At 46.4% G+C, this 22,812-nt stretch overlaps 2 protein-coding genes across 4 annotated transcripts in view; both read right to left on the bottom strand.

The window, feature by feature from the left end:
* The window catches only part of LOC145355442 (src substrate cortactin-like), a 48,471-nt gene extending 35,237 nt beyond the window's left edge, over nucleotides 1–13,234 (bottom strand). Inside the window, exon 1 of one of the 2 annotated variants that reach the window (XM_080207553.1) lies at nucleotides 13,133–13,234. The gene's annotated coding sequence lies outside the window, so the exon portion shown is untranslated. Of the gene's footprint in view, nucleotides 1–6,676; nucleotides 6,809–13,132 lie in introns of those variants that run through there. The other variant, XM_080207554.1, reaches the window with a different exon arrangement.
* A 1,457-nt stretch (nucleotides 13,235–14,691) lies between these two features.
* The window catches only part of LOC145355441 (golgin subfamily B member 1-like), a 70,540-nt gene continuing 62,419 nt past the window's right edge, over nucleotides 14,692–22,812 (bottom strand). For both annotated transcript variants that reach the window (XM_080207552.1, XM_080207551.1), the window contains exons 17-23: nucleotides 22,254–22,389; nucleotides 21,215–21,352; nucleotides 20,586–20,750; nucleotides 20,209–20,306; nucleotides 18,683–18,817; nucleotides 18,041–18,149; nucleotides 14,692–17,239 (exon numbers count right to left, since the gene is read on the bottom strand). In XM_080207552.1, the coding sequence (XP_080063678.1) occupies nucleotides 17,108–17,239; nucleotides 18,041–18,149; nucleotides 18,683–18,817; nucleotides 20,209–20,306; nucleotides 20,586–20,750; nucleotides 21,215–21,352; nucleotides 22,254–22,389 (913 nt within the window). In that variant the 3' untranslated portion in view covers nucleotides 14,692–17,107. The remainder of the gene's footprint in view (nucleotides 17,240–18,040; nucleotides 18,150–18,682; nucleotides 18,818–20,208; nucleotides 20,307–20,585; nucleotides 20,751–21,214; nucleotides 21,353–22,253; nucleotides 22,390–22,812) is intronic.

Raw genomic sequence — 22,812 nt, 5'->3', positions numbered from 1 at the left:
GTCTCCATGGTAAAAGGGAGAGTACTGGCAAATATGCTGAGCAGTCTCGAGTCACTTGTGCCTACAAGAGAAATGATGGGTCAATTAGGATCGATGGGGCCTTTCAACTAAGAAAATGAATCATGGAGTTCCGATGCAGGGCATTTTAAAGAAGCAAATAAAATTGCAACGAGTTACCCATACCAGCTTTTCTCAGGAAGTAATATCTCCAATTTGCTCCAGCACTTGGTTCATCCAACAAAGCCAGGAAGCAAGACATACGAAGACTTGCCAAAGATCCTTGAAGAGCATTAATCTTCAAAGCTACCGATCATCATGGAATCGTTCAGATTCCACTGAAGAAATCAAGTGGAAGGCGAAAGCATTGCCAAGTTTGTGGCAAATCTAAAAAGGCTGGCACAACATCCTGAGTCATTATAGGATATTCTTCAAGGTTATTGAGTTTGGGGTCTCCGAAACGAGGCTATCCAAAGAAGCTTGCTTACCAAACATGCATTGACTTTAAAGACAGCTGTAGAAATTGCAGTGTTGCTGGAAATGACTGCTGAAGAGGCTTGGTGCAGAAGTGAAGATCCACAAGTTGGGAACTGCCCGTATGAAGTCAAAGCAGCAACAAGCATATGCCAAAAGGGATCATTCAGTGAGTGAATGCTGGAACAAGGATAGTAATGCAAGAGTTGCAGCAAAATGGGTCACATTGCAAAACTCATCAGGGAGTCCAGTTTCTCTTGAGAAGAATATTCAGAAGAAGATTTATTATTTTTATTAGTGTCACAATTAGGCTTACATTAACACTGCAATGAAGTTACTGGATAAATTGCATTCTACAAAAAGAGTTTACAACAAGGAAAAAATTATGACTGTGAAGAAGAGAATGTCCAGAAATATGATGAAGAGATCCGACTGAACATCTTACCCATACAGGAGGATCATGTAGAATCTGGGAGATTTGAAAGTGGACAAACTATTAGGATGGATATTGATACTGGTGCTGCTGTATCTGAGACTATATACCAAGAAAAGCTGAAGCATCTCCCTTTAAAACTAGCTGATGTGATTTTACACAGTGAGAGACCTTTAGCCTGAATAAACAGTGGCTCTATACAGTTACACAGTGAGTGATTCTCCCTCTGAATAAACAGTAACACTGTACACTTACACAGTGAGTGACTCTCACCCTGAATAAACAGTGGCTCTATACAGTTACACAGTCAGTGATTCTCACTCTGAATAAACAGTGACTCTGTACAGTTACACAGTGAGTGATTCTCACTCAGAATAAACAGTGGCTCTGTACAGTTACACAGTGAGTGACCCTTACCCTGAATAAACAGTGACTCTGTACAGTTACACAGTGAGTGACCCTTACCCTGAATAAACAGTAACTCTGTACAGTTACACAGTGAGTGATTCTCACTCAGAATAAACAGTGGCTCTGTACAGTTACACAGTGAGTGACCCTTACCCTGAATAAACAGTGACTCTGTACAGTTACACAGTGAGTGACCCTTACCCTGAATAAACAGTGGCTCTGTACAGTTACACAGTGAGTGACTCTCACCCTGAATAAACAGTGACTCTGTACAGTTACACAGTGAGTGATTCTCACCCTGAATAAACAGTGACTCTGTACAGTTACACAGTGAGTGACTCTCACCCTGAATAAACAGTGGCTCTGTACAGTTACACAGTGAGTGACTCTCACCCTGAATAAACAGTAACTCTGTACAGTTACACAGTGAGTGACCCTTACCCTGAATAAACAGTGGCTCTGTACAGTTACACAGTGAGTGACTCTCACCCTGAATAAACAGTGACTCTGTACAGTTACACAGTGAGTGATTCTCACCCTGAATAAACAGTGACTCTGTACAGTTACACAGTGAGTGATTCTCACTCAGAATAAACAGTGGCTCTGTACAGTTACACAGTGAGTGACCCTTACCCTGAATAAACAGTGACTCTGTACAGTTACACAGTGAGTGACCCTTACCCTGAATAAACAGTGGCTCTGTACAGTTACACAGTGAGTGACTCTCACCCTGAATAAACAGTGACTCTGTACAGTTATACAGTGAGTGATTCTCACCCTGAATAAACAGTGACTCTGTACAGTTACACAGTGAGTGACTCTCACCCTGAATAAACAGTGGCTCTGTACAGTTACACAGTGAGTGACTCTCACCCTGAATAAACAGTAACTCTGTACAGTTACACAGTGAGTGACCCTCACCCTGAATAAACAGTGACTCTGTACAGTTAAACACTGAGTGACTCTCACCCTGAATAAACAGTAACTCTGTACAGTTACACAGTGAGTGACCCTCACCCTGAATAAACAGTGACTCTGTACAGTTACACAGTGAGTGACCCTCACCCTGAATAAACAGTGACTCTGTACAGTTAAACACTGAGTGACCCACACCCTGAATAAACAGTAACTCTGTACAGTTACACAGTGAGTGATTCTCACCCTGAATAAACAGTGACTCTGTACAGTTAAACACTGAGTGACTCTCACCCTGAATAAACAGTGACTCTGTACAGTTAAACACTGAGTGACTCTCACCCTGAATAAACAGTGACTCTGTACAGTTACACAGTGAGTGACCCTTACCCTGAATAAACAGTGACTCTGTACAGTTACACAGTGAGTGACCCTTACCCTGAATAAACAGTAACTCTGTACAGTTACACAGTGAGTGACTCTCACCCTGAATAAACAGTAACTCTGTACAGTTACACAGTGAGTGACCCTCACCCTGAATAAACAGTGACTCTGTACAGTTACACAGTGAGTGACCCTTACCCTGAATAAACAGTGACTCTGTACAGTTACACAGTGAGTGACCCTTACCCTGAATAAACAGTGACTCTGTACAGTTACACAGTGAGTGACCCTCACCCTGAATAAACAGTGACTCTGTACAGTTACACAGTGAGTGACTCTCACCCTGAATAAACAGTAACTCTGTACAGTTACACAGTGAGTGACCCTCACCCTGAATAAACAGTGACTCTGTACAGTTACACTGTGAGTGATTCTCACTCTGAATAAACAGTGACTCTGTACAGTTACACAGTGAGTGACCCTTACCCTGAATAAACAGTGACTCTGTACAGTTACACAGTGAGTGACCCTTACCCTGAATAAACAGTGACTCTGTACAGTTACACAGTGAGTGACCCTTACCCTGAATAAACAGTGACTCTGTACAGTTACACAGTGAGTGACCCTTACCCTGAATAAACAGTGACTCTGTACAGTTACACAGTGAGTGACCCTTACCCTGAATAAACAGTGACTCTGTACAGTTACACAGTGAGTGATTCTCACTCTGAATAAACAGTGACTCTGTACAGTTACACAGTGAGTGACCCTCACCCTGAATAAACAGTGACTCTGTACAGTTACACAGTGAGTGACCCTTACCCTGAATAAACAGTGACTCTGTACAGTTACACAGTGAGTGACCCTTACCCTGAATAAACAGTGACTCTGTACAGTTACACAGTGAGTGACCCTTACCCTGAATAAACAGTGACTCTGTACAGTTACACAGTGAGTGACCCTTACCCTGAATAAACAGTGACTCTGTACAGTTACACAGTGAGTGACCCTTACCCTGAATAAACAGTGGCTCTGTACAGTTACACAGTGAGTGACCCTCACCCTGAATAAACAGCGACTCTGTACAGTTACACAGTGAGTGACCCTCACCCTGAATAAACAGTGACTCTGTACAGTTACACAGTGAGTGACCCTTACCCTGAATAAACAGTGGCTCTGTACAGTTACACAGTGAGTGACCCTTACCCTGAATAAACAGTGGCTCTGTACAGTTACACAGTGAGTGACCCTTACCCTGAATAAACAGTGACTCTGTACAGTTACACAGTGAGTGACTCTCACCCTGAATAAACAGTAACTCTGTACAGTTACACAGTGAGTGACCCTCACCCTGAATAAACAGTGACTCTGTACAGTTACACAGTGAGTGACCCTCACCCTGAATAAACAGTAACTCTGTACAGTTACACAGTGAGTGACTCTCACCCTGAATAAACAGTGACTCTGTACAGTTACACAGTGAGTGACCCTCACCCTGAATAAACAGTAACTCTGTACAGTTACACAGTGAGTGACTCTCACCCTGAATAAACAGTGACTCTGTACAGTTACACAGTGAGTGATTCTCACTCTGAATAAACAGTGACTCTGTACAGTTACACAGTGAGTGATTCTCACTCTGAATAAACAGTGACTCTGTACAGTTACACAGTGAGTGACCCTTACCCTGAATAAACAGTGACTCTGTACAGTTACACAGTGAGTGACCCTCACCCTGAATAAACAGTAACTCTGTACAGTTACACAGTGAGTGACTCTCACCCTGAATAAACAGTGACTCTGTACAGTTACACAGTGAGTGACTCTCACCCTGAATAAACAGTGACTCTGTACAGTTACACAGTGAGTGATTCTCACTCTGAATAAACAGTGACTCTGTACAGTTACACAGTGAGTGACCCTTACCCTGAATAAACAGTGACTCTGTACAGTTACACAGTGAGTGACCCTCACCCTGAATAAACAGTGACTCTGTACAGTTACACAGTGAGTGACTCTCACCCTGAATAAACAGTGACTCTGTACAGTTACACAGTGAGTGACCCTCACCCTGAATAAACAGTAACTCTGTACAGTTACACAGTGAGTGACTCTCACCCTGAATAAACAGTGACTCTGTACAGTTACACAGTGAGTGACTCTCACCCTGAATAAACAGTGACTCTGTACAGTTACACAGTGAGTGATTCTCACTCTGAATAAACAGTGACTCTGTACAGTTACACAGTGAGTGACCCTTACCCTGAATAAACAGTGACTCTGTACAGTTACACAGTGAGTGACCCTTACCCTGAATAAACAGTGACTCTGTACAGTTACACAGTGAGTGACCCTTACCCTGAATAAACAGTGACTCTGTACAGTTACACAGTGAGTGACCCTTACCCTGAATAAACAGTGACTCTGTACAGTTACACAGTGAGTGACCCTTACCCTGAATAAACAGTGACTCTGTACAGTTACACAGTGAGTGATTCTCACTCTGAATAAACAGTGACTCTGTACAGTTACACAGTGAGTGACCCTCACCCTGAATAAACAGTAACTCTGTACAGTTACACAGTGAGTGACCCTTACCCTGAATAAACAGTGACTCTGTACAGTTACACAGTGAGTGACCCTCACCCTGAATAAACAGTGACTCTGTACAGTTACACAGTGAGTGACCCTCACCCTGAATAAACAGTGACTCTGTACAGTTACACAGTGAGTGACCCTTACCCTGAATAAACAGTGGCTCTGTACAGTTACACAGTGAGTGACCCTGAATAAACAGTGACTCTGTACAGTTACACAGTGAGTGACCCTCACCCTGAATAAACAGTGACTCTGTACAGTTACACAGTGAGTGACCCTTACCCTGAATAAACAGTGGCTCTGTACAGTTACACAGTGAGTGACCCTTACCCTGAATAAACAGTGGCTCTGTACAGTTACACAGTGAGTGACCCTTACCCTGAATAAACAGTGACTCTGTACAGTTACACAGTGAGTGACTCTCACCCTGAATAAACAGTAACTCTGTACAGTTACACAGTGAGTGACCCTCACCCTGAATAAACAGTGACTCTGTACAGTTACACAGTGAGTGACTCTCACCCTGAATAAACAGTAACTCTGTACAGTTACACAGTGAGTGACCCTCACCCTGAATAAACAGTAACTCTGTACAGTTACACAGTGAGTGACTCTCACCCTGAATAAACAGTGACTCTGTACAGTTACACAGTGAGTGACTCTCACCCTGAATAAACAGTGACTCTGTACAGTTACACAGTGAGTGACCCTCACCCTGAATAAACAGTGGCTCTGTACAGTTACACAGTGAGTGACCCTTACCCTGAATAAACAGTGGCTCTGTACAGTTACACAGTGAGTGACCCTCACCCTGAATAAACAGTGACTCTGTACAGTTACACAGTGAGTGACTCTCACTCTGAATAAACAGTGACTCTGTACAGTTACACAGTGAGTGACCCTTACCCTGAATAAACAGTGACTCTGTACAGTTACACAGTGAGTGACCCTTACCCTGAATAAACAGTGGCTCTGTACAGTAACACAGTGAGTGACTCTCACTCTGAATGAACAGTAACTCTGTACAGTTACACAGTGAGTGACCCTCATCTTACTTGTAAATAATCCTTTCTCTTTTTCAGTCTCTGTCTACCTTTCCTGTTGTCCTTCAGTTAATATCAATATGGTCAGTGGCTTCCACTAGTTCCCCGCCTTCTGTTCCTCTCACACTGTCAGCCCATCTCCTACATCATCATCATCATTCACAGCAAGAATCGTTGCACCATCTCCAACTCAATGTCGCAATGCAATCCAATGAGGAAGGCCATTCGGCACAACCTGCCAACAGCCTCCCACAGAAACGTGACTCCTCCATCACAGCACCTCAATACACTGAACTCCTTCCATCTTTCCTTCTGTGAACAAGTAACTGCTAGATCCTGGTGTTCTTCAACACAGGCCTCTTCTTTCTTGTTTTTGCTCAGTGAGATTATGCTTCCTGATTTGTGGTTTATTCAGTATATTTACCTGTGCTCTCAGCTCCTGTCTCGATCAGAATCCCTTTCTTCACCTTAATCTCTGCGCAAAACTGAAATGAATTGCTGAAGTTTCCGGGCCTGACTCATTTCTGAACACCAAACTGAACTCTGACCTTTCAGAGAACATTCTGGAGCGACCAGAATCACTATCTCTCTTCCTCTCTCCCCCACTCCCCTCCTCCCACACTTCCCCTCCCACAGAAATAGAGCAACTTTAAAAAATTAAACATTATTCAACTGCAGGCCTTGTGATTCAAGGTCCTTTAGCAAACCCCTCCCTGCTGGCCAGGTGTAACAGAGGCAGTCTTTCTAATTCATTGTCAGTAAGAAACACTCTTGTCACCTGTTTTATTAACTGGCTTGTTAAGTTTACTCATTGTACGTTTTCATTAGCACTTTACAATGGCTTCCTAAACTGACAGGATCAGAGGGCCTTTCACTCTTTAATGTTACATCAAATGGGAGCAGATTATCACACAAAGAGGAGCAATGTATTTACTGAATTTTCACTAATTCTCACAGGAGGTGGGCACCACTATCAAAAATCAACATTTATTGCTCAGTCCTAACTGCCCTTAAGAAAGTGGTAGTGAGCCACTAACTTGAACTGTTGTAGTCTGTATGGTAGAAGGTGCACCCATAGGTGCCGTTAGGTCAGGGTGTTGACAAAGTGCATTTCAGATTGAGCGCAGAATGAGAGATGACTGACACTCATAATCTGGGACCTTGCTCACTGACACGGACAGTTCACTGATGTTAGTGACAGAAAGACAGATTATTTTCTCCTGTCCAGAGAATGAATCAAAGGGAGGCACGGTGGCACAGTGGTTAGCATTAGCACTGCTGCCTCACAGCACTAGGGAACAGGGTTCAATTATAGCATTGGGTTACTGTCTGTGTAGAGTATTGCACATTCTCCCTGTGTCTTTGTGGGTTTCCTCTGGGTGCTTTGGTTTCCTCCTGCAGTCCAAAGATGTGCAGGTCAGGTTGGTTGACCATGTTAAATTGCCCCTTAGTGTCCAAAGATGTATAGGTTAGGGGAAATGATGGGGTAAATATGTAGGGTTAAGGGAATAGGGTGTGGGTGGGATGCGCTATTGGAGGGTCAGTGCAGGCTCAATGGGCCAAATACTGTAAGGATTGTATAACCAGTCCCAAACTTAAAGACATCCAAAAGGCCTGACCAGAATCCCCTTCATTTTCTTCAACAAAAGTTATAAGGCTTAACTTTGTAAGTCTCTCTTCATTGATATAATCCTGATAATATTCCAGTGAATCTGCCCATTGTTTTATCCTTCCTTTGATCCAGTGTCCAAAGCAACTCTTATGTTCTACATATAATCCCCTCAATTAGATTCAAGCTTGTAACTCAGTCCAGATTCTATATATAAACCAACCAAACCCCTTGTTCAGACTCCTGGCCTGTATTTCGCTCTTGGGGATCCATTATTCTATAGACAGAGCACACAAACTCATGGTTAGAGTTGACCTTTAATTCACTCCCTGCTTTTCTGTTTTCACCTTAGGAGTGTGGCCAATGCATTCTCAATTTCTTCATTGAATTGAGGCCCAATCAGTCCCCATCCATACCACTTTTCTCCACCTGCTGAACTTGTTCTCATGTTGAATAACTTCCCCTTAGATTTCCCTCACTTCCTCCAAATAAAAGATGTTGCCATGGGAACTCATATGGGTCCTGGTTACTGCCTGCTTTTTCTCAGGATATACGGAACATTCTTTGTACTGGTCCTGCCCATGGCCCCTCCCTCATTTTTTTCTGGTACCATAAAACCATAAGATATTGGAGCAGAATTAATCATTTGGCCTATCGAGTTTGCTCTGCCATTCGATCATGGCTAATATATTTCTCAACCCAGTTCTCCTGCCTTTTCTCTGTAACCTTTGATCCTTTCATCAATCAGGAACCTATCTATCTCTGTCTTAAACACACTTAATGACGTGGCCTCTAAGCCTTCTGTGGCAATGAATTCCATTGATTCACCACCCTCTGGCTGAAGAAATTCCTCCTCATCTTGGTTCTAAAGGGTTCTTTATTCTGAGGCTGTGTCCTTGGGTCCTAGTATCTCCTACAAATGGAAGCATCTTCTCCATATCCATCTATCCAGGATTTTCAGTATTCTATATGTTGAAGGTTATATTAGTGTCATTTCCTGCTCTCCCCTTGAATTGGAAAATTTCATCATCCTTGCTTCCGATTTTCACCCTTTCACATCTTCAGAGGGTTTATCTCTGATTCTTCCGCCGCTTGACTCCCTTATTCCCATTAGGTGATCAACTAATATCCATTATAATTTGACTGACTTCCACAGTCAGTTGGTTTATATTCCTCTCACTCCGATTCATGTAAGAATTCCATTCCATTTTCCCAGTTGCTCCACCTACGTCACATCTGTACTGATGGTGCAAGCTTCCAAACCAGAGCTTCCGAAACATCTTGCTTTTTCCTCAGTTGAGGATTCCCCTCCACCGTTGATAGGGCCCTCCACTGTGTCCATTCCATTTCCAGCTCTCTCCCTTCCCTTCCCTTCTGGATCCATGATTGGGTTTCCTTTCCACTCCACCTGGCACCTGATTTAACGGATCATCCTCCGCCATTTCTGCCTTCTCCAGCACAATACTACGACTAAAAACATCTTGCCCTTTCCTCCTCATTCAGCATTTCCAAGGGACCGTTACCTCTGTGACATCCTGGTCCACCTCTCGGTCACCCCCAATACCCAGTCTTCTTCCCATGTCACTTTGGTATGCAAATACAGGAGGTGCAACACCATCCCCTTAACCAGTTCCCTTCTCACTATCCAGCACCCCAAGCACTCCTTCCAGATGAAACTGTGATTCACTGATCCTTCATTCAGATCAGTAGAATGTATTTGCTGCTCCCAATGTAGTCTCTTCCACACTGGGGAGACCAAATGCAGACTGGTTAACCACTTTACAAAACTCCCCCAGTCATCAGGTACGACCCTGAGCTCCTGGTCACTTGTCATCTTAATTCTCTGTCTCACTCTAACCTCTCAGCCTTTGACCTTCTACTCTCCTCCAATAAAGATCAACGTTAGCTCAAGGAACAGATATAATTTTCTCCTGAGTTGAGGGGGTTGAGCTATGAGGAGAGGCTGAATAAACTAGGCTTGTACTCGTTAGAGTTTAGAAGAATGAGGGGAGATCTCATTGAGACGTATAAGATGATGAATGGGATGGATAGGATAGAGGTGGAGAGACTCTTCCCGCTCAGAAAGGATAGTAGGACTAGGGGACACAGCCTCAAGATAAAGGGGAGGCGGTTTAGAACAGAGTTGAGGAGGAACTTCTTCACTCAAAGGGTGGTGAATCTCTGGAATTCTCTGCCCGTTGAGGTGGTGGAGGCTGCCTCACTAAATATTTTTAAGACGCGGGTTGATGGGTTTTTGATAAGAGAGGGGATTAAGGGTTATGGGGAGAGGGCGGGAATGTGGAACTGAGCCACGACAGATCAGTCATGATCTTATTGAATGGCGGGGCAGGCTCGAAGGGCTAGTTGGCCTACTCCTGCTCCTATTTCTTATGTTCTTATGAACTTGTTGCTGGTTATGATTCTGCTATTGCATTGCGCCTGCCATCATTTCATTTTCCATTTCATTCTGCTCTACATCGTCATCATTATCTCTTTTGTCATTTAATCTCTCTTGCCTTCCAGCCTATCAGCTCCTTCTTCCCTGTTCCCCTCACCTCTGAACTTGCTGAAAATCTACTCCATCTTGAGCTTCTTCCAGTTCTGACAAAATGTCAGCAATATTTTCAAAAGTGGGTTTGGAAGTCCAATGTTTGCATCAATTTCAGACCCTAACCCTGTGCCACAGCCCTGTCACTCATGGAATGCTACTCTGAACTGCAAATGCCCTAATCAGCATGGCGGTGAGGTTGGTGTCCAGTTAGTGGCGCCAGGTGTTAGCAGGAGGTGGGATCTACCTCCGGAACATGAGCAGCAAGGGCGAACGGCAGCCATGATGGGGCCTACCATCTCCCCAAGAGGCAGCTCCTCCAAGGATCAGCAGCCACGACGCTTGAGGGAATGATGGTTGAATCATCATCGCTAGACTATTATCGCTACACTATTAATCCAGAAACTCAGCTAATCTTCCGAGGATCCGGGTTCAAATTCCACCATGGCAGATGGTGGAATTTGAATTCAGTAAAAAATAATTTGGAATTAAGGATCTACTGATGGCCATGAAACCATTGTCAATTGTCAGAAAAACCCATCTGTTTCACTAACATCCTTTAGAGAAGGAAATCTGCTGTCTTTACCTGGCGTGGCCTACATCTGACTCCAGAGCCATAGCAACCTGGTTGACTCTGAACTGCCCTCAGGCAACTAGGGATGGACAATAAATGCTGACCAGTCAGCGATGCCCATGTCCCACGAATGAATAAAACTGTTGAGAATGCCTGTGTAAGCCATATTAGAGATAATGAACATGATCCAAAACAAGATCTCATAGATCCCTTGATAACTTTCACTTAATTAATAATATTTCCCCTCTTTAACACAATAGCTGCGTGCCAAACAGTTTGGCTTTGCTTAATTCCCATTTGAAAATTGCCCACCTGAGCCATTAACCAGTCTTGGTGGGGGAGGGCAGAAGAAGGGGGGGGGGGGGTCTGTTAAAGTGTTGTTAGTCGGAGGCAAGCGGGTTCTCCGTTCCCTTGTCCGACCCCCTGTCTATGAGAACTGGAATGTGTCCCGGGACACCAGGATTGAGAAATATCCCTCTCCCCTAGACTCCAGCCACTGAAAAGTGAGAGCAGAATTGCAGGAAATGAGTGGATGCAGAATGATGAGTAATTCTCCCTCTTTATAATCCCGATGCTGACAATCTGCATTAGTTTTTGTTCCTGGCGGTGTGAAGCAGCTGGAACTCTCAGGTTAATACCACTGAAACAAAACCCTCTTGTTGGGGAGAGGTGAGGCTGTTCAAACCCTCCAACAGGTACTGAATGTGGACAGACTGACCAAGCTCCCTCCCTGGTCAGTGACTGACTCTGGGCAGGAGACTCTCAGCCTCTGGGCATCCACTCTCTGGGCAGGGGACTCTCAGCCTCTGGGCTCCCACTCTCTGGGCAGGGGACTCTCAGCCTCTGGGCTCCCACTCTCTGGGCAGGAGACTCTCAACCTCTGGGCTCCCACTCTCTGGGCAGGAGACTCTCAGCCTCTGGGCATCCACTCTCTGGGCAGGAGACTCTCAGCCTCTGGGCATCCACTCTCTGGGCCGGGCAGCCTCTGGGCATCCACTCTCTGGGCAGGAGACTCTCAGCCTCTGGGCTCCCACTCTCTGGGCAGGGGACTCTCAGCCTCTGGGCTCCCACTCTCTGGGCAGGGGACTCTCAGCCTCTGGGCTCCCACTCTCTGGGCAGGGGACTCTCAGCCTCTGGGCTCCCACTCTCTGGGCAGGGGACTCTCAGCCTCTGGGCTCCCACTCTCTGGGCAGGAGACTCTCAGCCTCTGGGCTCCCACTCTCTGGGCAGGAGACTCTCAGCCTCTGGGCTCCCACTCTCTGGGCAGGGGACTCTCAGCCTCTGGGCTCCCACTCTCTGGGCAGGGGACTCTCAGCCTCTGGGCTCCCACTCTCTGGGCAGGGGACTCTCAGCCTCTGGGCTCCCACTCTCTGGGCAGGGGACTCTCAGCCTCTGGGCTCCCACTCTCTGGGCAGGGGACTCTCAGCCTCTGGGCTCCCACTCTCTGGGCAGGGGACTCTCAGCCTCTGGGCTCCCACTCTCTGGGCAGGGGACTCTCAGCCTCTGGGCTCCCACTCTCTGGGCAGGGGACTCTCAGCCTCTGGGCTCCCACTCTCTGGGCAGGGGACTTTCAGCCTCTGGGCTCCCACTCTCTGGGCAGGGGACTTTCAGCCTCTGGGCTCCCACTCTCTGGGCAGGGGACTCTCAGCCTCTGGGCTCCCACTCTCTGGGCAGGGGACTCTCAGCCTCTGGGCTCCCACTCTCTGGGCAGGGGACTCTCAGCCTCTGGGCTCCCACTCTCTGGGCAGGGGACTCTCAGCCTCTGGGCTCCCACTCTCTGGGCAGGGGACTCTCAGCCTCTGGGCTCCCACTCTCTGGGCAGGAGACTCTCAGCCTCTGGGCTCCCACTCTCTGGGCAGGGGACTCTCAGCCTCTGGGCTCCCACTCTCTGGGCAGGGGACTCTCAGCCTCTGGGCTCCCACTCTCTGGGCAGGAGACTCTCAGCCTCTGGGCTCCCACTCTCTGGGCAGGGGACTCTCAGCCTCTGGGCTCCCACTCTCTGGGCAGGAGACTCTCAGCCTCTGGGCTCCCACTCTCTGGGCAGGAGACTCTCAGCCTCTGGGCTCCCACTCTCTGGGCCGGGCAGCCTCTGCTGGGGGAAGTTCAGAAAGTTAGCCAAATTTGGGAGAAGTCTGGGAAAGTTTCTTACCGGCGGCAGGGCGTTCCGGAGGGGGAGGAGGAGGGCAGCCTGTGGATCCCGGGACGGTTCAGTATCTGTTCCGACTCAAGAGAGTTTTGGTGACTGGGGAGCGCGGGGACGCGCCTGGGTTGAAAGCAGGAAGGGAGTCCTCGTGCCCGCGCATGCTGCAAACACTCAGCAAACTCACTGAACCGCAGTTTGAACTCCTCTCCCTCCCTCCAGCCACTCCTGCTGCCCATTCCCACACTTACTGACTTTAGCTCAGATTTCCGGCAGCTGCAGCTTTTTATTTTCTCTCCCAGTTTTTGCTCTCAGCTTCACTGGTTCAGCCTCAAATATCTTTGAACTGAGTGGTTTGCTGAGTGAGAAGTCTCACAACACCAGGTTAAAACCCAACAGGTTTGGACTTTAACGGGGTGTTTTGAGACTTCTTACTGTGTTTACCCCAGTCCAACACCGGCATCTCCACATCATGGTTTGCTGAGACCATTGGCAAGGGCAAAGTGAACTCATGCACTGCTCTCAAAATCTGGGAGCTGGATTCCCCATCCCGGATCAGAGCTTGGAGCGGCATTGGGGTAGCATTCCCTAACCCGGATCAGAACCAGGGCTGGATTCCCAAACCTGGATCAAAACCACAACAGCATTCCCCAACCTGGACATGATTCCCTAACCCGGATCAGAATCTGGACATGATTCCCTAACCCAGATCAGAGCCTGAGGCAGCATTCCCTAACATGGATCAGAAACTGGGGCAACATTCCCTAACATGGTTCGGAACCTGGACATGATTCCCTAAGACGGATCAGCATTTAGTTAGGGCATCATGATGGGCATGAGCTTGGAGAGCCTGTTCCTGTGCTGTAGTTTTCTTTGATCTTTATAATTGGTATTCTTGCCATTGTGCTGATGAGTGCAATTTGAAAAGCTTCAACAGCATGTCTCTTTCCATCAGCACTCAAGGTCTGTACTCTTCAAACAACTACTTCTGTGGCTCTGTCAAATTTAGTTTGATAATACTTCTACAAATTGTGAGGTTGTTATCCTTCATAGTAGTGGTTTGGGATTTACATGGGAAATGGGATACATTCTCCTAAACACCAGGAAAAATCCTGGAGATGGAGGAAATTACATTTACTTTACTCAGTCAGCAAACAGAGCAAATATCCTCCTCGGGACAAGCTGAGACAGGCTACGTATTTGAGGCAGGTCACTCCCTCTTACTGGTGCTCAGACATGTAGACTGAAGCTGGGGCCTGACATGTACATCAGAAGTATTGCTGTAGAGATTTGTCATAACCCAGAGTTCACTGGTAGCAATGAAAAACACAGAATGCACCCAAGTGTGCATAAAGAGGAGAAGTGCGGGAGTGAAGGGAAGGGATTGTTCAGCAGTGGAGGGCGGCTGTGTGTGAAGACGTGGTTGGGGAAGGGAAACCAATTCTGGTGAAGGTACAAATACAACTTTTTTAAAGAATGTAAAATAACGTGGGTGAATCTGGGTCTGACCAGCCCCATGTCCCTCACTGCCAAGCAAACAGTGAGTACAAAGACTGAGACTCAACAGATAGATTTCAAAAATATTTTATTCCAAGCCATACATGAATATTTTGATCATTGATGTTTCTCCAGCTCCCCCACCATCCCCTCGGCTTGTTCCCTCTCAATGGTCAATGGCTCCCTGATCCCTCCAATACCCAGCAGTAATTCACTTTATCCATAGACACGAGGAAAAGCAGTGTCAAACAATGACAAGGGTCACTGGCAGCCATCTTACCGACTGCACCAGGAACCACCGGCAGCCATTTTACCAGTTGCACCAGGAACCACCAGCAGCCATCTTACCGACTGCACCAGGTACCACCGGCAGCCATCTTACCAGTTGCACCAGGAACCACCGGCAGCCATCTTACCAGTTGCACCAGGAACCACCGGCAGCCATCTTACCGACTGCACCAGGAACCACCGGCAGCCATCTTACTGATTGCACCAGGAACCACTGGTAGCCATCTTACCAACTGCGCGAGGAACCACCAGCAGCCATCTTACCAGTTGCACCAGGAACCACCGGCAGCCATCTTACTGACTGTGGAAGGAATCACTGGCAGCCAATGTTTTCATTGTGCCCGGGGGAAAGAGACAAATTATTCATCATATAAATAGACAATCTATTAAATTAAACAGGGTTGTTTGCAATGAGCACTGGCCTCTTATTCACTGTACAACAGAAGTAGAAAGTTCCCTCAGTTGTGGAAATATTTATATATATTTTATTTATAAAAAATTATGGTTTAAACTCCTTGTGATTTCGCAAGTGTTATAAAGTTTCTGATCAAAAATCAGCACCCCCAACTTTCAACAGTTTAATACAATGATAGAACATCCCATAATATGAACCCCCTTCACCAATCCAGCAGCTGGTCACTCCCACATTACCCAGTTTGGGGTTACTCTTGAGAATTGTGTCAGGATAAGGCACGGGATTGACTGCCCTCGCTGGTAATGGGGGTGAGGTGTGGGGTATTCCCCCTGCCTTTCCAGGTGAGCTACACTAATGGCAAGGGTCCGCGGTTAATCCCACAGGGAATGCTGTTTATGGTCTCTGTTAGTTACAAAGGAGGCACTTGGTCTTTCTTGTAAAACATCCAAACCCTCCCCCCTCTATGTAGCAAACTCATTCTGCATTCATCACAAAACACCAGCCCCCTGATCCACCACAGTGGCCTCCCAGCCCTACCCCAGCAAGGGTCAAACCTCTATTCCTACCCACAGGAAAGAGCAAAGAACAGGTCTTTATCACTGTGACCTGGTCGTGTTCTCCCCTCAACCCCCAGGACAGACAGTAATCAATCTGTTGCCATTCTGCACCCACCCACTCTCCCCTTCCCCAAGATCTCCAACCCCACCCACCCCAGGCACATGGTTAGGAGTCACTATTTTTTAGGCATCAGAAAGATCCTGAAGTTGAGCTGCAAAATCATAAGGAGTTTAAAGGAATAAAGTGTAAACGTATAGTAGGAAGGCACTTCTCAACCAGCTGGTAGGCAGCAGCCCTGAGACTACATCCCAGGGCAGCACTAAATTGCTGAAACTGGTTTATAAAAAAGTATTTGGATAGTGTGTGCAGTGCACCTGAACCAAAGTGTAGCATCCCACCCGATATCACAGCCGTCTCTTCCGTCATACCCTGACAGGCTGTGTGATCAGAGTTTCCCTATGTCTACCTGTATGCTAATTCCCTCTCTGTCTGCACTACCAGCTGCTGGAAAGGATCTCGCTTTGGTTTATTTTCTCCCCCACCATAATCATTGCATCCTTTCCTGACAATGAGATTGGAATTATTGCAAACCAAGTACGTCATATTTTATGACATGTTTGGGTCGCTTGCCCATCAAGTGGGTTGTCCCACCACCCTGCAGCCATTTTTAGTGTTACTTGTGGTGCAACACCACCATCTGCTGGAGTGCAGCCAGTACTGCAGGTCATATTCAGCACATCTAAATTCAAGCAGCAACTACCCTAGTGCAGGAATGTATGTAGAATTAAAAAAAGCTCTTGTGCTTCACCAGTAATCCTTCCTTGAGAAAGGCAAGAAGATAAACATGTTAACCTTCAGCCATTCACATCAGGAGATAGAGCACATGGCACTCTCACCCTTTTGAATGGGCAAATTCTGATATCCTCGTTCTGAACTGCGCATTATGATGGGCCAATGTGATTTAATCCTAGATGGTGACTGGCAAAATGAGCCCAAGATGAGCTCTCCCTCCAGTCCTGTAGAAGATCAATACTATCACCCATCAATCGAAAAAAAGTAAACCAAATACCCCAGGCAAAAGCATTACTCCGAAATCGGGTTAAACATTCACTGAGTAAAATCTCATAGAAGGCAAAATAAATCTTCAGCTGCAGGTACAGAGAAAGCTCGCTGTCAGCTCACTGTCCGCAAGCCCCTTCCAGCCCTGGACACCAGGCTTGCTGGAGTTACAGATTGCCTGTGAAACACAGGAGAAAGAGGATGTGCAGCACAGCGACATACACGGCAAACAGCAACTTGGTCCGAGATCGACTGTGAAGCAGGGAACAAAATGACCTCACTCTGGAGCCCCTTCGAGTCTGAAGACAAAAATACCACAGATTAGAACCAGAATCAGCACAAGACACAGATCGAGACTAGCGGGGACTGCACTGTAGGACAGTCTATAGTGAGACCAAGGGCTGCACTGTAGGAGAGTCTACAGGAGACTAGGGGCTGTACTGTAGGAGAGTCTATAGTGAGACCAGGGGCTGTACTGTAGGAGAGTCTATAGTGAGACCAGGGGCTGTACTGTAGGAGAGTCTATAGTGAGACCAGGGGCTGTACTGTAGGAGAGTCTATAGTGAGACCAGGGGCTGTACTGAAGTAGAGTCTACAGGAGACCAGGGGCTGTACTGTAGGAGAGTCTATAGTGAGACCAGGGGCTGTACTGAAGTAGAGTCTACAGGAGACCAGGGGCTGTACTGTAGGAGAGTCTATAGTGAGACCAGGGGCTGTACTGAAGTAGAGTCTACAGGAGACCAGGGGCTGTACTGTAGGAGGGACTATAGTGAGACCAGGAGTTGCACTGTTGGAGGGTCTATAGTGAGAGGAATGTAATAGGGAGTTTGTTATAAAACAGATACTGAAGAGAGAGAAGGATGGAAAGTATGTTATCCTTGGGGGTTGGTTAAGGTGGGAGGGGACACACTGGGGCAGTGGGAGGGGGTGGGACATGCTGGGGCAGTGGGAGGGGGGTGGGACATGCTGGGGGATGGGGGTGTGTGAGGGGGGACATGCTGGGGCAGTGGGGAGAGGGGGCTCTACCAGGGTTGAAAGGGGTCTGACTGCTCTCAGTGTGAGCATATTGGTGATAATGTGTGCTCTGTGCAGTTTCTGACCTTGCTGGGTGTAGCACTCTCCGGGAGGTCGATCAGCATGGAATGCTCCTCCATAGCTGAGGCATTGAGACTCCGCTCCTGAGCATTGACCCACTCGCTCAGCTCCACACTGAAAGGAAATAAATATCAAATGCAGCAATGTACAGTCTCATCCTATCCCAGATCCACTCCCCGATGTCCAACTCTGGCCAGGTTAGTGTCATTGCCTTGAGAATGCTCCTGAGGGAGCCACATAGCTGAGAAGGGCCATTCAGCCCTTCTAACATGTGTCACTATTCCACAGACTGAGGCTGGCCAGATTAACCTGCCTTAGAGCCAAAGCCCTTGGAGTCCACACCCAGCACAAATCCATCATCCCTGTTCAATCTTAACCTACAAAAAGCTGTGAAACAACCAGATTGCCATTAGCTTGTGTGAGAGGAAAAGTAATCCCTGATTTCACTCCTAAATGTCTTAATTTTAATTTTAAGATTGCACCTCCTTGCTCAGGATTCCCCACCAGAGGAAAAGATAAAAACAAAGGCGAGTGAAACAAGGTCTAGGTACGTGGAGAGGGCGGGAAATGGATTCCCCATTCTCCTGCTCCCCATTAACCACAGGGTTCCCCCGTTTTCCCCGCCATTTGGCCCATTCACTTCTTACCTCTTGAGCCGATGTTCTGCTGACAACAGGGCTTCCTCAGCAGCCAATCGCTTTTCTCGCTCTTCAGCCAGTGATCCCTCCAATTGGTTCAGTTCCTGCTTTGATCTGTCCTGCATCTGTTTGGCTTCAATCAGCCTGTGAGACGCAAAGCAAGTAAAGCAATCGTTTCCGCATAAGCATGAGAATAACAGGCCATTCTGCCCCTTGAACCTGTTCTGCCATTTACTTAGCTCTCTTTAACACTGCCATATCAAACACTCCCAGGGCAGCTACTGTACAGGTTAGATACAATGCAAAACTCCCTCTACACTGCCATATCAAACACTTCCAGGACAGACACAGCACAGGGTTAGATATAGAGTGAAGCTCTCTTTAACATTGCCATATCAAACACTCCCAGGGCAGCTACTGTACAGGTTAGATACAATGCAAAACTCCCTCTACACTGCCATATCAAACACTTCCAGGACAGACACAGCACGGGGTTAGATATAGAGTGAAGCTCTCTTTAACACTGCCATATCAAACAGTTTGAAAAGTCACTGCAGGTTTATCACATCTGACAGAGGAAATCCTCTCAGAATGCTAATTCCCTCCTTTAATTCAGATGCTGATGCAGCTGCTGTATTGCTTGCGGCACTTTATCTGATCTCACTGCTGCCCACTACCCTTCCCCACTGCAGAGCTGAGTACACTTTAGAGAGATATTCAGAGAGGAGGGCTGACTGCAAAAACAAGCAGCCTGTAATCAAAAATACAATAAAAATCTGGCCCTGCAGCAGTAGAAACAGAATGACTTCAATGGGGATTATTTGTAATGACTGAGAAATTGAAAAGCCAGGTCAAAATGGACATGGATAATTCTGGAATTAACATGCCATAGAAGAGAGAAATTATCAGATGCTTAGTGGCATAAATAATAGAGATCTATGAAAGGGAGAGGGAAGGGAGGTGGGGATTATCCAACAGCTCTAAAAAGAGCTGGCAATAATGTGAAAGCAGAGTCTTTAAGACAGAACTAGGCAGATTCTCAATAAGTGAGGGGCTGAAATGTTAACAGAGGTAGATGGAAGTGCGGAATTGAGATTACAATCAGATCAGCCATAATCCTATTAAATGGCACAGCAGGCTCGAGTGGCCAACTCCTATTCTTAATTGAACTTGCACTGGAAATTTCAAAGTAGCAGAAAATAAACAAGCCTCAAATCGATGTTGAGATTCGAACGATTCCCCTCAGAGTAATAGGTACATGGACTAGCCGTTCTTGCATTAGATAATGTCTTGTATCAAATAAATGTCCCATTTTGGTCTGTGATACCAGCGGTACTAATTCCATAAATTACATATAACACATAACAGAGAAATAGCCCATTCAAGCCAATCATTTCACATTATGAAGCTCCATTCAAACCTCTTCATTTAACAATCAGAGCAAAGCCCTGAATTAAACCACAAAATATAGGAGCAGATTTAGGCCATTCATGCAGCATTAATCCAATAACAAGACGCTCCATTATGGTCATTACCTTTGTTTCAAATGTCTAAGTTCCGTTTCCTTGTGCTGTTCCGTGTTTCTATCCTTTCCCTGTGGGCCACCAGGGGCAGCATCAACCAAGGGGTCCATCTATAGGTCAAAAACTAGAGAGATGAGTCAAAACAGCACCCACAGAGACCATACAACACTCAAATCAAACAGCACTCAGAGACCCACACAATGGGACCAAATTCCAGAACTCATATTAAGAATAATGCGGAGAAGAGTGCATCTCCAGGGTTGATATAGAGAATAATGGATACAGGAGTGAATCCCAGACTTCAATTTCTCCCTGTTCCATCAATAACATCACTCAGACCTGCCGATTAAACTGTGAACTCCCCAGTTTCTTATCCATTTTTCACCCACCTTCTCCTTCTCATCCTGCAGATCTGTAGAAGACTGCAGCTGTTGTTCGAGGGTTCGGTGACGTGCCTGTAACTCGTTCAAACGCTGTTGTGTGTCGCGCAGGTTCTGCCCAGTTCCCCGCAGTTGGGCAGAGAGTGCAATCTTCTCCTCAAACACTAGCGACATCTGTAAGTGAAACAGAGTGAGGGCGAATGGGAAAGACAGGATACATGTGTCATGGAAACAAGACAGAGAGAGAGAGTATCCCCAGGGGAGAGAAAATACCCATGCACCGGGTAAGTGCTGTCTCACCCAGCTAGATGTCAGTGCAGAAATGTTGGAACAGGATGCAGACAGGTTGAGAAGGACATGGAGGGATACTTGACCATGTTCACAAAGTCACATGTTTTAGTATTATAACAGGCGCAGAAACCAGATATGAATGTGGAATTTTTGATGATGAACTATCAGCATTCAACATAATTATGGCTCTGAATCTGACCACAGCTTTAGGATTTAGTTAAGTGCAGGTGAATGTGGCAATTCTGACATTATAATCCATCATTCATCGCAGACTCCACTGAGAACTCCCACAGTAAATAGAGTAGACAAATAACCAGGTTAAAGACAAATGTGTCTGCTACACACACCTTGCTATTGAGTTTCTGGATGTGCAGCTCCTTCTGATGGAGTTCTTTCAGGCTGTTGTTGAGTTGCATCTTCAGCTGGCTATTCTCAGTCTGTACACCTTTCAGAGTCTCACCAGGGTTAGCTGCTTCTTCTGGTGCCTGTTTGACAGATATAACATCACTAGAACTTCATTATGTTTTTGGTTAATAAGTTATTTTCCTGCCTCTATCAGCTGAGGGTCCAGTCTTCCCCCGGTTTGTTTTCTCGAAACTCCCACACAATGCCAGAATTGTTGGCACAAACCATATAAAGTTTACAGTTTACTTACTAGTGCCACAAGTAGACTTACATTAACACTGCAATGACGTTACTGTGAAAATCCCCCAGTCGGCACACTCCAGCACCTGTTCAGGTACATTGAGGGAGAATTTAGCATGGCCAATCCACCCAGAGCACCCAGAGGAAACCCATGCAGACATGGGGACAGCATACAAACTCTACAAGACAGTGATCCAAGCCAGGAATTGAACCCGGGTCCCTGGCAGTTGTAATACAGCAGTGCTAACCATTGTGCCACCTGTATCCACAAGTGGGCACAGGATGCAGCTGCAACTCTGTGCCATCTTGCACTTATTCCGACACTGTATCCCTCCCATGTCTTCTCTCCCTCTTGAAGACTCCATGCCTTGCTGGGGTACCACCAGCTAACTTTCAGCAATTGTTCCCAGTGAGTCCAGACAGTGAATATCAACGCTGTACTTGAGCACATCAAAGCTGATAGGCCTTGCCTGATGCCCGTGCACACAGGCACAGTAGGAGTTACTACAGCATGATCTAGAGTAGGATCTGGGATGCTTTTGGCCCAGTCCAGCCCATATAGGCTAAGGAAACCACAAAAACTCTATCAGAGTCCAGGTAAAGATGCTGGGACCAACTTGCTCTCCATATCCTGAGAGTATTAATTAAGGAGGCAAAATAAATCGATATTATTCCTGAGTTATCACTATACAGAATCTCATGTCAGCAGCTACTATGAGTATAGGTGTAAAAACCAAGTACCTGCTGTGTCACTTTCAGTCTTAGCTCCTGATACAGGCGCTGGAGCTCCTGGATTTGTTTGTCCTTATCTGACACAGCAATCAGATACTGTTCTTTCAGCCTCTCACATTGCTTGGTAAAAGACAACTTCTCAGACCTGTAACACAGAGCACCAGAGTAGCACACACACAACATAAGGCAGAGTAACACACACACATTAAACAGAGCAACAGAGTAACACATGCCGGCAACAGAATTACAAACATATGAGCGTGGACTGAACTGCAGAGTGGCGCATGCACATAGGAGACAGGTCAGTGGAGTTGCATGCAGTCACACATGGCAATGGAGTCACACACACACACACTTAAAGCGCATCAAGGTAGATAAATCCCCGGGACTTGACGAAGTGTATCTCAGGACATTGTGGAAGGCTAGGGAGGAAATTGTGGGTCCCCTAGCCGAGATATTTGAATCATCAATAGTCATGGGTGAGGTGTCTGAAGATTGGAGAGTGGCAAATGTTGTGTGTTTGTTTAAAAAGGGCTGCAGGGAAAAGCCAAGGAACTACAGGCCAGTG

The sequence above is a fragment of the Carcharhinus amblyrhynchos genome, chromosome 19, assembly GCF_965287045.1.
Source record: "Carcharhinus amblyrhynchos chromosome 19, sCarAmb.v2.hapA, whole genome shotgun sequence".
Taxonomy (NCBI): Eukaryota; Metazoa; Chordata; class Chondrichthyes; order Carcharhiniformes; family Carcharhinidae; genus Carcharhinus; species Carcharhinus amblyrhynchos.
This window is presented reverse-complemented; position numbering and strand designations above follow the sequence as displayed.